The 16,201-nt window shown below is 48.6% G+C and overlaps 1 protein-coding gene across 2 annotated transcripts in view; it reads right to left on the reverse strand.

Annotated features, from left to right (window-relative positions):
• The window catches only part of PTPRO (protein tyrosine phosphatase receptor type O), a 621,455-nt gene that overhangs the window by 58,987 nt on the left and 546,267 nt on the right, over positions 1-16,201 (reverse strand). For both annotated transcript variants that reach the window (XM_073650602.1, XM_073650601.1), the window contains 2 exons: positions 9,342-9,418; positions 2,854-2,988 (listed from right to left, as the gene is read on the reverse strand). In XM_073650602.1, coding sequence (XP_073506703.1) covers positions 2,854-2,988; positions 9,342-9,418 — 212 coding nt within the window. The remainder of the gene's footprint in view (positions 1-2,853; positions 2,989-9,341; positions 9,419-16,201) is intronic.

Genomic DNA, 16,201 nt, shown 5'->3' on the forward strand with positions numbered 1-16,201 from the left:
TAGCCTCGCTCTTCCCACTGCCCTGTAGCGGTGGCAGTGGGGTAATAGAGCTGGGGTTGATGTCAGCTTATAATGCCAGCTGACATCAAGCCCAGGTTAGTAATGGAGAGGCGTCTATAAGACACCCCCATTACTAACCCCATAGTCAAAGTTAAAAAAAACACAAACACCCAGAATAAAGTCCTTTAATTGAAATAAACACACAATTCTTTATTGTTCTAAATTAAACTATACTTACCATCACGCCCATTCCAGCTGAAGCCAACGATCCCCTGCAATAAAAGAAAAATAATAAAGCAACATCATCCTTACCTTCCCATGGTTCCCAGGACAGCTTCAGCTCTGCTACATCGAGATGACAGGCTGGATCGCAGCAGAACGCTGCCATCCAGCCTGTCATCCCGCAGACACTGAGAAGCGCAGGCATGCTTGTGCTCCTCAGTGTCTGGCTGTGACGGCATAAAGATGAGCCGAGGTCATGTCCAATGAATTCGGCTCATCTCATGCACGTCACTTTTTTTTTAAATAAATCCTTTATTTTAACACTAAATGACAAGTACAGTAATCAACACTGTCACTGTACTTCTTATATATGTGACTGACATGTTTCTATCTATCTAATCTATGTGTGAAGCTCTATTCTTTCTGTTGTAAATTGTCGGGTACCGGTGTATGCCGCTGATGAATTGCCGGCTTTTCATGTAATACATTCTACATTATTCTTAGTTGTTTTCCTTCATGTAGAATTAACCTACAAGGAAAGAAAGGGTTTATTTTCATTCCGATATTTCTGTCCCATTGACTTGCATTGGTTTCCGGTATCGGAATCGGCGATATCCGATACTTTTTGGGTATCGGTCCGATCCAATCCGATCCGATATTTCCTGATATCGGAAGGTATCGCTCAACACTACTCATGATCCAAAGCATAGCACATCATCTGTAAAACACGGCGGAGGCAGTGTGATGGCTTGGGCATGCATGGCTGCCAGTGGCACTGGGTCACTAATGTTTATTGATGATGTGACACAGGACAGAAGCAGCCGAACGAATTCTGATGTATTCAGAGCCATACTGTGTGCTCAGATCCAGCCAAATGCAGCCAAATTGATTGCTCGTCGTTTCATACTACAGATGGACAATGACCCAAAACATAAAGCCAAAGCAACCCAGGAGTTTATTAAAGCAAAGAAGTGGAATATTCTTGAATGGCCAAGTCAGTCACCTGATCTCAACCCAATTGAGCCGCATTTTACTTGTTAAAGACTAAACTTCAGACAGAAAGGCCCACAAACAAACAGCAACTGAAAACCACCCCAGTGAAGGCCTGGCCGAGCATCAAAACGGAGGAAACACAGTGTCTGGTGATGTCCATGAGTTCAAGACTTCAGGCAGTCATTGCCAACAAAGGGTTTTCAACCAAGTACTAGAAATGAACATTTTATTTACAATTATTTAATCTGTCCAATTACTTTTGGTCTCTTTAAAAACAGGGTGGCACATGTTAAGGAGCTGAAACTCCTAAACCCTTCATCCAATTTTAATGTGGATCCCCTCAAATGAAAGCTGAAAGTCTGAACTTCAACTGCATCTGAATTGTTTTGTTTAAAATTCATTGTGGTAATGTCTAGAACCAAAATTAGAACAATGTTGTCTCTGTCCAAATATATATGGACCTAACTGTACATTACTGTTTTGTAACAGGCGTAGGTCCTATACTTATGGGTGACATATTTTTGGAATTGTGATGAAGTGGCGACGTAACGCATTTACTTACATCACTATGTGGCCTGCCGATCAGCCCAGAATTAATATCGGCCTGTTTGACCAGTTGAAGCGCGTGTCGGCGTGAAATGGACCTCGTCAAGAACAGCATGACATATACCCCCCAGATTGTGATGTTTTTAAAGAAGAAACACAGTCCGGTGAGGGCCTTCCACTTTTCTTGGACTATTCACAGTATTTTTTTTCTATGAATGGAAGCTTTTTTTGCACCCAGGACTTGAAGGAATAGGTGCTTAGTCCTGCTATATGAAGGAGTGATTGGAGGTGTAGGTGCTGGTTTTCCTGTAGCTTATACGAAGATTCTGGATCATAGTTATTGTTCGTTACTGGAGATACAGATTTTTGTAGAATGCGCCATTTTCTGATCTGGGCCCTCCCCTCCGCTAAGGCGTCATTCTGATGACATCAGGTCTAGTCATTTTCTTTTCTTTATCCTTTTTATTTTATGTGATTGTATACACTGTATTGTCTTGTCTCCTTTTGTATATTTTTATAAACACTGCCTACTTTCTGGATTAATTATATAAAATGTAATAGCTCTATAAACTGCACCCCTGACGCCATACGCTACCAGTAATGGGCATCCAATCGGATTGTATAAATGATTGGTGGTGGCAGCTAGGTTGTCTTGGGTTATTGCTAAGCTTGATGTTGACCGTACTGAAGTGTTATCAGATGTCTATATACTAGACGCTCACTGTGAATTCCACAATAACCGGCCGGGTAGTGGAAGAAGCCACAGTCTCGTCAATCACTCGTCAGTCAATTGCGTAATTGTCCTGACGATTGGAGGCAGCGGAGTTGCGTTCTCCTCACATACTGGTAGTAGCGTTGGGATCTCTGCTTGATCCTTGGCTGTTCTCTGACACTCTCCACAAGGAGAGACACTACCCCTTAGACCGTATTCATTAGGACTGTTATGGGGTCTGTAGTAGTTTTGGGTCTATTTTAGGGTCTGTACTCATTTGTGGGTCTATATTTTGTGATGCAATGAAGGTGAATAATAAGTCTGTCCAGCACTGAACTGTCCCTACACGTGATGGCCCTTTACTGGTTGAACAGCAGTACCCGTCTCTTCTCGTTGCACTGGGTCAGCATCACGATGACTTGTGATTTCTGCTGAAGAATCATCTTCCAGAAATCGTTCCTGGTGTCGGGCAGAGGTCCCTGGGTCGCTATGTATTCCTGTGAGGAGTTGTATCCCTGCATCAGAAACAAATGATGGATTTAACCATGGCACTGAGCACAGGCACTCTGACCATCCGTCACAGTCCGACACCATGACCTGTCACAGCCAGCAACGTATGAGCACATGCATGGGGAAGGGTGACGATAGAGGAAACGGGGGGCACAAAGGACATCAGGTAAGAGGACATCGCCGAGGAGACCTGGCACCTAAATCATATTGAGAGGTCTATGATGGCCCCGCCCTCTAATGATAATGAGATGACTCTACTGACCCCGCCCTCTAATGATAATGAGATTACTTTACTGACCGCACCCTCTAATGATAATGAGAGGACTCTTCTGACCCCGTCCTCTAATGATAATGAGATGACTCTACTGACCCCACCCTCTAATGATAATGAGATTACTCTACTGACCCCACCCTCTAATGACAATGAGATGATTCTACTAACCCCGCCCTCTAATGATAATAAGATGACTACTGGCCCCGCCCTCTAATGATAATGAGAGGACTCTGCTGATCCTGCCCTCTCATGATGAGAGGACTCTGCTGATCCTGCCCTCTAATGATAATGAGAGGACTCTTCTGACCCCGTTCTCTAATGAGAATGAGATGACTCTACTGACCCCACCCTCTAATGATAATGAGGACTCTGCTGGCCCCGCCCTCTAATGATAATGAGATGACTCTACTGACCCCGCCCTCTAATGATAATGAGATTACTTTACTGACCGCACCCTCTAATGATAATGAGAGGACTCTTCTGACCCCGTCCTCTAATGATAATGAGATGACTCTAATGACCCCACCCTCTAATGATAATGAGGACTCTGCTGATCCCGCACTCTGATGAGAGGACTCTGCTGATCCTGCCCTTTAATGATAATGAGAGGACTCTGCTGATCCCGCCCTCTAATGATAATAAGATGACTCTGCTGATCCTGCCCTCTAATGATAATGAGAGGACTCTGCTGATCCTGCCCTTTAATGATAATGAGAACTCTGCTGACCCCGCCCTCTAATGATAATAAGATGACTCTGCTGACCCCGCCCTCTAATGATAATGAGATGACTTTGTTGACCTCGCCCTCTAATGATAATGAGATTATTATGCTGATATCGCCCTCTAATGTTAATGAGATGACTCTGCTGACCTCGCCCTCTAATGATAATGAGATGACTCTGCTGACCCCACCCTCTAATGATAATGAGATGATTCTGCTGACCCCGCTCTCTAATGATGAGATGACTTGGCTGACCTCGCCCTCTAATGATAATGCGATGACTCTGCTGACCCCTCCCTCTAATGATAATGAGATGACTCTGCTGACCCTGCCCTCTAATGATAATGAGATGACTCTGCTGACCTTGCCCTCTAATGATAATGAGATGACTCTACTAACCCCACCCTCTAATGATAATCAGAAGACTCTACTGGCCCCGCCCTCTAATGATAATGAGAGGACTCTGCTGATCCTGCCCTCTTATGATAATGAGATGACTCTGCTGACCTTGCCCTCTAATGATAATGAGATGACTCTACTAACCCCACCCTCTAATGATAATCAGAAGACTCTACTGGCCCCGCCCTCTAATGATAATGAGAGGACTCTGCTGATCCTGCCCTCTTATGATGAGAGGACTCTGCTGATCCCGCCCTCTAATGATAATGAGAGGACTCTTCTGACCCCGTTCTCTAATGAGAATGAGATGACTCTACTGACCCCACCCTCTAATGATAATGAGGACTCTGCTGGCCCCGCCCTCTAATGATAATGAGATGACTCTACTGACCCCGCCCTCTAATGATAATGAGATTACTTTACTGACCGCACCCTCTAATGATAATGAGAGGACTCTTCTGACCCCGTCCTCTAATGATAATGAGATGACTCTAATGACCCCACCCTCTAATGATAATGAGGACTCTGCTGATCCCGCACTCTGATGAGAGGACTCTGCTGATCCTGCCCTTTAATGATAATGAGAGGACTCTGCTGATCCCGCCCTCTAATGATAATAAGATGACTCTGCTGATCCTGCCCTCTAATGATAATGAGAGGACTCTGCTGATCCTGCCCTTTAATGATAATGAGAACTCTGCTGACCCCGCCCTCTAATGATAATAAGATGACTCTGCTGACCCCGCCCTCTAATGATAATGAGATGACTTTGTTGACCTCGCCCTCTAATGATAATGAGATTATTATGCTGATATCGCCCTCTAATGTTAATGAGATGACTCTGCTGACCTCGCCCTCTAATGATAATGAGATGACTCTGCTGACCCCACCCTCTAATGATAATGAGATGATTCTGCTGACCCCGCTCTCTAATGATGAGATGACTTGGCTGACCTCGCCCTCTAATGATAATGCGATGACTCTGCTGACCCCTCCCTCTAATGATAATGAGATGACTCTGCTGACCCTGCCCTCTAATGATAATGAGATGACTCTGCTGACCTTGCCCTCTAATGATAATGAGATGACTCTACTAACCCCACCCTCTAATGATAATCAGAAGACTCTACTGGCCCCGCCCTCTAATGATAATGAGAGGACTCTGCTGATCCTGCCCTCTTATGATGAGAGGACTCTGCTGATCCCGCCCTCTAATGATAATGAGAGGACTCTTCTGACCCCGTCCTCTAATGATAATGAGATGACTCTACTGACCCCACCCTCTAATGATAATGAGATTACTCTACTGACCCCACCCTCTAATGATAATGAGATGACTCTACTAACGCCGCCCTCTAATGATAATGAGATTACTCTACTGACCCTGCCCTCTAATGATAATGAGATGACTCTTCTGACCCCGCCCTCTAGTAATAATGAGATTAATCTACTGACCCCACCCTCTAATGATAATGAGAGGACTTTGCTGATCCTGCCCTCTCATGATGTGAGGACTCTGCTGATCCTGCCCTCTAATGATAATGAGAGGACTCTTCTGACCCTGTCCTCTAATGATAATGAGATGACTCTAATGACCCCACCCTCTAATGATAATGAGGACTCTGCTGATCCCGCCCTCTAATGATAATGAGAGGACTCTGCTGATCCTGCCCTCTAGTGATAATAAGAGGACTCTGCTGATCCCGCCCTCTAATGCTAATAAGATGACTTTGTTGACCCCGCCCTCTAATGATAATGAGATGACTGTGCTGATACCGCCCTCTAATGATAATGAGATGACTGTGCTGACCCCGCCCTCTAATGATAATGAGATGACTCTGCTGACCAAACCGTCTAATGATGAGATGACTCAGCTGACCTCGCCCTCTAATGATAATGAGATGACTCTGCTGACCCCGCCCTCTAATGATGAGATGACTCTGCTGACCCCACCCTCTAAGGATAATGAGATGACTCTGCTGACCCTGCCCTCTAATGATAATGAGATGACTCTGCTGACCTCGCCCTCTAAGGATAATGAGATGACTCTGCTGACCCTGCCCTCTAATGGTAATGAGATGACTCTGCTGACCTCGCCCTCTAATGATAATGAGAGGATCTTCTGACCCCGCCCTCTAATGATAATGAAATTACTCTGATGACCCCGCCCTCTAATGATAATGAGATGACTCTGCTGACCCTGCCCTCTAATGATAATGAGATGACTCTGCTGACCCTGCCCTCTAATGATAATGAGATGACTCTGCTGACCTCGCCCTCTAATGATAATGAGATGACTCTACTGGCCCCACCCTCTAATGATAATGAGAGGACTCTGCTGATCCTGCCCTCTCATGATGAGAGGACTCTGCTGATCCCGTCCTCTAATGATAATGAGATGACTTTACTGACCCCACCCTCTAATGATAATGAGGACTCTGCTGACCTCATCCTCTAATGATGAGATGACTCTACTGACCCCACCCTCTAATGATAATAAGGACTCTGCTGATCCCGCCCTCTAATGATGAGAGGACTCTGCTGATCCTGCCCTCTAATGATAATGAGAGGACTCTGCTGATCGCACCCTCTAATGATAATAAGATGATTCTGCTTACCCTGCCCTCTAATGATAATGAGAGGACTCCGCTGATACCGCCCTCTAATGATAATGAGATTACTCTACTGACCCCACCCTATAATGATAATGAGATGACTCTACTGACCCTGCCCTCTAATAATAATGAGATGCCTCTACTGACCCCACCCTCTAATGATAATGGGGACTCTGCTGATCCCGCCCTCTAATGATAATGAGATGACTCTACTAACCCCGCCCTCTAATGATAATGAGATGACTCTACTGGCCCCGCCCTCTAATGATAATGAGATGACTCTACTGACCCCGCCCTCTAATGATAAGATGACTCTACTAACCCCGCCCTCTAATGATAATCAGATGACTCTACTGACCCCGCACTCTAATGATAATGAGAGGACTCTGCTGATCCTGCCCTCTTATGATGAGAGGACTCTGCTGATCCCGCCCTCTAATGATAATGAGAGGACTCTTCTGACCCCGTCCTCTAATGATAATGAGATGACTCTATTGACCCCACCCTCTAATGATAATGAGATGACTCGACTGACCCCACCCTCTAATGATAATGAGATGACTCTACTAAACCCGCCCTCTAATGATAATGAGATGACTCTACTGGCCCCGCCCTCTAATGATAATGAGAGGACTCTGCTGATCCTGTCCTCTCATGATGAGGACTCTGCTGATCCCGCCCTCTACTGATAATGAGAGGACTCTTCTGACCCCGTTCTCTAATGATAATGAGAGGACTCTTCTGACCCCGTCCTCTAATGATAATGAGATGACTCTACTGACCCCGCCCTCTAATGATAATGAGATTACTCTACTGACCCCACCCTCTAATGATAATGAGATGACTCTACTGACCCTGCCCTCCAACGATAATGAGATTACTCTACTGACCCCACCCTCTAATGATAATGAGAGGACTCTGCTGATCCTGCCCTCTAATGATAATGAGAGGACTCTTCTGATCCTGCCCTCTAATGATAATGAGAGGACTCTTCTGACCCTGTCCTCTAATGATAATGAGATGACTCTAATGACCCCACCTTCTAATGATAATGAGGACTCTGCTGATCCCGCCCTCTAATGATGAGAGGACTCTGCTGATCCTGCCCTCTAATGATAATGAGAGGACTCTGCTGATCCCGCCCTCTAATGATAATAAGATGACTCTGCTTACCCTGCCCTCTAATGATAATGAGAGGACTCTGCTGATACCGCCCTCTAATGATAATGAGAGGACTCTGCTGATCCTGCCCTCTAATGATAATGAGATAACTCTGCTGACCCCACCCTCTAATGATAATGAGATGACTCTGCTGACCCCGCCCTCTAATAATGAGATGACTCTGCTGACCTCGCCCTCTAATGATAATGCGATGACTCAGCTGACCCTGCCCTCTAATGATAATGAGATGACTCTGCTGACCCCGCCCTCTAATGATAATGAGATGACTCTGCTGACCCTGCCCTCTAATGATAATGAGATGACTCTGCTGACCTCGCCCTCTAATGATAATGAAATGACTCTGATGACCCCGCCCTCTAATGATGAGATGACTCTGCTGACCCCGCCCTCTAATGATGAGATGACTCTGCTGACCCAGCCCTCTAATGACAATGAGATGACTCTGCTGACCCCACCCTCTAATGATAATGGAATGACTCTGATGACCCCGCCCTCTAATGATAATGAGATGACTCTGCTGACCCTGCCCTCTAATGATAATGAGAGGACTTTGCTGACCCCGCCCTCTAATGATAATGAAATGACTCTGATGACCCCGCCCTCTAATGATGAGATGACTCTGCTGACCCCGCCCTCTAATGATGAGATGACTATGCTGACCCAGCCCTCTAATGACAATGAAATGACTCTGATAACCCCACCCTCTAATGATAATGAGATGACTCTGCTGACACCGCCCTCTAATGATTATGAGATGACTCTGCTGACCCCGCTCTCTAATGATGAGATGACTATGCTGACCCTGCCCTCTAATGACAATGAGATGACTCTGCTGACCCCACCCTCTAATGATAATGAGATGACTCAGCTGAACTCGCCCTCTAATGATAATGAGTTGATGCTGCTGACTCCGCCCTCTAATGATAAAGGGATCACTGCTGACTCCGTCCTCTAATAATAATGAGATCACTGCTGACTCCGCCCTCAGACCACGCATATTAATGATAATCTCTACTTTCTATCACAGCAATCTATCTATGTACCCCAGTGCTACATTTATGTGACATGTTCATGTGACTCGTGTGACCACAGCACCCTCACAGAGAAGAGTTCTGGGGTCTCCATTACTGCTGCTTCATTGCTTCCCAGACCTCCTTTTGCACTTACCGGAATGAAGTTGGCATTGATGTAATCGGCGGAGTCTTCCTCCTCAGTGGTAGTGAGCTTCACCCGACTAAAGTCGTCTATATGAGAGAATAGAGAAGGTTACAGTAACTGTAATGGAGAATACAACTCACCCTGAGTAGTGATTACAGCACCAAAGAGCAGACACAACCTGAGCCACACAGCCCACACACACACACACAAACACAGCCTGTACCATAGAGTCCACACTCCCACACTGCCTGTGCCAAACAGTCCACACACAAACACACAGCCTGTACCATACAGTCCACACTGCCAGTGCCATACAGCCCCCACACACAAAAACACACACACACACTGCCTGTGCCACAGTCCACACACACTGCCTGTGCCAAACAGTCCACACACAAACACACACACAAACACACAGCCTGTACCATACAGTCCACACTGCCTGTGCCATACAGCCCCCACACACAAAAACACACACACACACACTGCCTGTGCCAAACAGCCCACACACACACACACACAAACACAGTACCATAAAGTCCACACTGCCTGTGCCAAACAGTCCACACACACACAAACATAGCCTGTACCATACAGTCCACACTCCCACACTGCCTGTGCCATATAGCCCCCACACAAACACACACACACACACTGCCTGTGCCACAAAATCCACACTCACACACTGCCTGTGCCACAGTCCACACACAAACACACACTGCCTGTGTCAAACAGTCCACACACACACACTGCCTGTGCCAAACAGTCCACACACACACAAACACAGCCTGTACCATACAGTCCACACTTCCACACTGCCTGTGCCACAGTCCACACACAAACACAGACTGCCTGTGCCAAACAGTCCACACACACAAATACACAGCCTGTACCATACAGTCCACACTCCCACACTGCCTGTATCATACAATCCACACACACACTGCCTGTGCCATACAGCCCACACACACACAAACACACACACACTGCCTGTGCCACAAAGTCCACACTCACACACTGCCTGTGCCACAGTCCACACACAAACACACACTGCCTGTGCCAAATAGTCCACACACACACTGCCTGTACCATACAGCCCCCCCACACACACACTGCCTGTATCATACAGCCCCCCACACACACTGCCTGTACCATACAGCCCCCCCACACACAAACACACACACACACACTGCCTGTGCCAGAAAGTCCACACTCCCACACTGCCTGTGCAAACAGTACACACACACACAAACACAGCCTGTACCATACAGTCCACACTTCCACACTCCCTGTGCCACAGTCCACACACAAACACAGACTGCCTGTGCCAAACAGTCCACACACACAAACACACAGCCTGTACCATACAGTCCACACTCCCACACTGCCTGTATCATACAATCCACACACACACTGCCTGTGCCATACAGCCCACACACACACACACTGCCTGTGCCACAAAGTCCACACTCACACACTGCCTGTGCCACAGTCCACACACAAACACACACTGCCTGTGCCAAATAGTCCACACACACACTGCCTGTACCATACAGCCCCCCCACACACACACTGCCTGTACCATACAGCCCCCCACACACACACTGCCTGTACCATACAGCCCCCCCACACACAAACACACACACACACACTGCCTGTGCCAGAAAGTCCACACTCCCACACTGCCTGTGCCAAACAGTACACACACACACAAACACAGCCTGTACCATACAGTCCACACTTCCACACTCCCTGTGCCACAGTCCACACACAAACACAGACTGCCTGTGCCAAACAGTCCACACACACAAACACACAGCCTGTACCATACAGTCCACACTCCCACACTGCCTGTATCATACAATCCACACACACACTGCCTGTGCCATACAGCCCACACACACACAAACACACACACACACACACTGCCTGTGCCACAAAGTCCACACTCACACACTGCCTGTGCCACAGTCCACACACAAACACACACTGCCTGTGCCAAATAGTCCACACACACACTGCCTGTACCATACAGCGCCCCCACACACACACTGCCTGTACCATACAGCCCCCCCCTCACACACTGCCTGTACCATACAGTCTCCACACACACAAACACACACACACACACTGACTGTGCCAGAAAGTCCACACTCCCACACTGCCTGTGCCACAGTCCACACACACACACTGCCTGTGCCAAACAATCCACACACACAGCCTGTACCATAAAGTCCACACACACACTGACTGTGCCAAACAGTCCACACACATAAAGCCTGTGCCATACAGTCCACACACACACTGCCTGTGCCATACAGTCCGCACACACTGCCTATACCATACAGTCCACACACACAGCCTGTACTATACAGTCCACACACACACTGCCTGTGCTATACAGTCCACACACACACACTGGCTGTGCCATACAGTCCACACACAAACACACACAGCCTGTGCCATACAGTCCACACACACAAACACACACACAGCCTCTGCCACAGTCCACACACACACAGCCTTTGCCACAGTTCACACGAACACACACACACCCTGTACCATACAGTACACACACACACCTGTACCATACAGTCCACACACAGCCTGTGACACAGTCCACACACACACAAACACACAGCCTGTACCATAAAGTCTACACACACACTGCCTGTGCCATAAAGTCCACACACACACTGACTGTGCCACAGTCCACACACACACAAACACACAGCCTGTACCATAAAGTCTACACACACACTGCCTGTGCCAAACAGTCCACACACACAAAGCCTGTGCCATACAGTCCACACACACACTGTCTATACCATACAGTCCACACACACACACAGCCTGTACTATACAGTCCACACACACACTGCCTGTGCCATACAGTCCACACACAAACACACACAGCCTGTGCCATACAGTCCACACACAAACATACACACAGCCTCTGCCACAGTCCACACACCCACAGCCTTTGCCACAGTCCACACAAACACACACACACCCTGTACCATACAGTACACACACACACCCTGTACCATACAGTCCACACACAGCCTGTGACACAGTCCACACACACACACAGCCTGTGCCACAGTCCACACACACACACACAGCCTGTGCCACAGTCCACACACACACACACAGCCTGTGCCACAGTCCACACACACTGCCTGTGCGATACAGTCCACACACACAGCCTGTGCCATACAGTCTACACACACAGCCTGTGCCATACAGTCTACACACACAGACTGTGCAATACAGTCCACACACACACACTGCCTGTGCCATACAGTCCACACACACACAGCCTGTGCCATACACTCCACACACACACACTGCCTGTTCCATACAGTCCACACACACAGCCTGTTCCATACAGTCCACACACACACACAGCCTGTACCATACAGTCCACACACACACACTGCCTGTACCATACAGTCCACACACACACAGCCTGTACCATACAGTCCACACACACACTGCCTGTGCCATACAGTCCACACACACACACTGCCTGTACCATACAGTCCACACACACACACACACTGCCTGTACCATACAGTCCACACACACACTGCCTGTGCCATACAGTCCACACACACACACTGCCTGTACCATACAGTCCACACACACACTGCCTGTGCCACAGTCCACACACACACTGCCTGTACCATACAGTCCACACACACACAGCCTGTACCATACAGTCCACACACACACACTGCCTGTTCCATACAGTCCACACACACACTGCCTGTGCCATACAGTCCACACACACACACACTGCCTGTGCCACACAGTCCACACACACACTACCTGTGCCATACAGTCCACACACACACACTGCCTGTACCATACAGTCCACACACACACTGCCTGTGCCATACAGTCCACACACACACCGCCTGTACCATACAGTCCACACACACACACACTGCCTGAGCCATACGGTCCACACACAAACACTGCCTGTGCCATACAGTCCACACACACACTACCTGTGCCAGTCCACACACACACAGCCTGTACCATACAGTCCACGTACAAACACTGCCTGTGCCATACAGTCCACACACACAGCCTGTACCACAGTCCACACACACACACACTGCCTGTTCCATACAGTCCAAACACACACTGCCTGTGCCATACAGTCCACACACACACACTGCCTGTGCCATACAGTCCACACACACACAGCCTATACCATACAGTCCACACACACACACTGCCTGTGCCATACAGTCCACACACACACACCGCCTGTACCATACAGTACACACACACACTGCCTGTGCCATACAGTCCACACACACACACTGCCTGTACCATACAGTCCACACACACACTGCCTGTGCCAGTCCACACACACACAGCCTGTACCATACAGTCCACACACACACACTGCCTGTTCCATACAGTCCACACACACACTGACTGTGACATACAGTCCACACACACACACACACTGCCTGTGCCATACAGTCCACACACACACCGCCTGTACCATAAAGTCCACACACACACACTGCCTGTGCCATACAGTTCACACACATACACAGCATGTGCCATACAGTCCACACACACACACTGCCTGTGCCAGTTCACACACACACAGCCTGTACCATACAGTCCATGCACACACACTGCCTGTGCCATACAGTCCACACACACAGCCTGTACCATACAGTCCACACACACACACTGCCTGTTCCATACAGTCCACACACACACTGCCTGTGCCATACAGTCCACACACACAGCCTGTACCATACAGTCCACACACACACACTGCCTGTTCCATACAGTCCACACACACACTGCCTGTGCCATACAGTCCACACACACACACTGCCTGTGCCATACAGTCCACACACACACACTGCCTGTACCATACAGTCCACACACGCACACACTGCCTGTGCCATACAGTCCACAAACGCACACTGCCTGTTCCATACAGTCCACACACACACTGCCTGTGCCATACAGTCCACACACACACACACACACTGCCTTTGCCATACAGTCCACACACACACACTGCCTGTGACATACAGTCCACACACACACACAGCCTGTGCCATACAGTCCACACACACACACAGCCTGTACCATACAGTCCACACACACACACTGCCTGTTCCATACAGTCCACATCCACACTGCCTGCTCCATACAGACCACACACACACTGCCTGTACCATACAGTCCACACACACACACACACACTGCCTGTTCCATACAGTCCACACACACACACACTGCCTGTGCCATACAGTCCACACACACACTGCCTGTGCCATACAGTCCACACACACACACAGCCTGTACTATACAGTCCATACACACAGCCTATACCATACAGTCCACACACACACACACTGCCTGTGCCATACAGTCCACACACACACTGCCTGTGCCATACAATCCACACACACTGCCTGTGTCATACAGTACACACACACACACTGCCTGTGCCATACAGTCCACACACAAACACTGCCTGTGCCATACAGTCCACACACACACACACTGCCTGTACCATACAGTCCACACACAGCCTGTACCATACGGTCCACACACACTGCCTGTTCCATACAGTACACACACACCGCCTGTACTATACAGCCCACACACACTGCCTGTGCCATACAGTCCACACACACACACTGCCTGTGCCATACAGTCGACACACACTGCCTGTGCCATACAGTCCACACACACACCGCCTGTACCATACAGTCCACACACACTGCCTGTACCATACAGTCCACACACACACAGCCTGTACCATACAGTCCACACACACACTGCCTGTGCCATACAGTCCACACACACACACTGCCTGTACCATACAGTCCACACACACACACACACTGCCTGTACCATACAGTCCACACACACACTGCCTGTGCCATACAGTCCACACACACACACTGCCTGTACCATACAGTCCACACACACACTGCCTGTGCCACAGTCCACACACACACTGCCTGTACCATACAGTCCACACACACACAGCCTGTACCATACAGTCCACACACACACACTGCCTGTTCCATACAGTCCACACACACACTGCCTGTGCCATACAGTCCACACACACACACACACACACTGCCTGTGCCACACAGTCCACACACACACTACCTGTGCCATACAGTCCACACACACACACTGCCTGTACCATACAGTCCACACACACACTGCCTGTGCCATACAGTCCACACACACACCGCCTGTACCATACAGTCCACACACACACACACTGCCTGAGCCATACGGTCCACACACAAACACTGCCTGTGCCATACAGTCCACACACACACTACCTGTGCCAGTCCACACACACACAGCCTGTACCATACAGTCCACGTACAAACACTGCCTGTGCCATACAGTCCACACACACAGCCTGTACCACAGTCCACACACACACACACTGCCTGTTCCATACAGTCCAAACACACACTGCCTGTGCCATACAGTCCACACACACACACTGCCTGTGCCATACAGTCCACACACACACAGCCTATACCATACAGTCCACACACACACACTGCCTGTGTCATACAGTCCACACACACACACCGCCTGTACCATACAGTACACACACACACTGCCTGTGCCATACAGTCCACACACACACACTGCCTGTACCATACAGTCCACACACACACTGCCTGTGCCAGTCCACACACACACAGCCTGTACCATACAGTCCACACACACACACTGCCTGTTCCATACAGTCCACACACACACTGACTGTGACATACAGTCCACACACACACACACACACACACACACTGCCTGTGCCATACAGTCCACACACACACTGC

The sequence above is a fragment of the Phyllobates terribilis genome, unplaced genomic scaffold (genome assembly GCF_046119375.1).
Source record: "Phyllobates terribilis strain yellow unplaced genomic scaffold, ASM4611937v1 Scaffold_10__3_contigs__length_209671492, whole genome shotgun sequence".
Lineage (NCBI taxonomy): Eukaryota > Metazoa > Chordata > Amphibia > Anura > Dendrobatidae > Phyllobates > Phyllobates terribilis.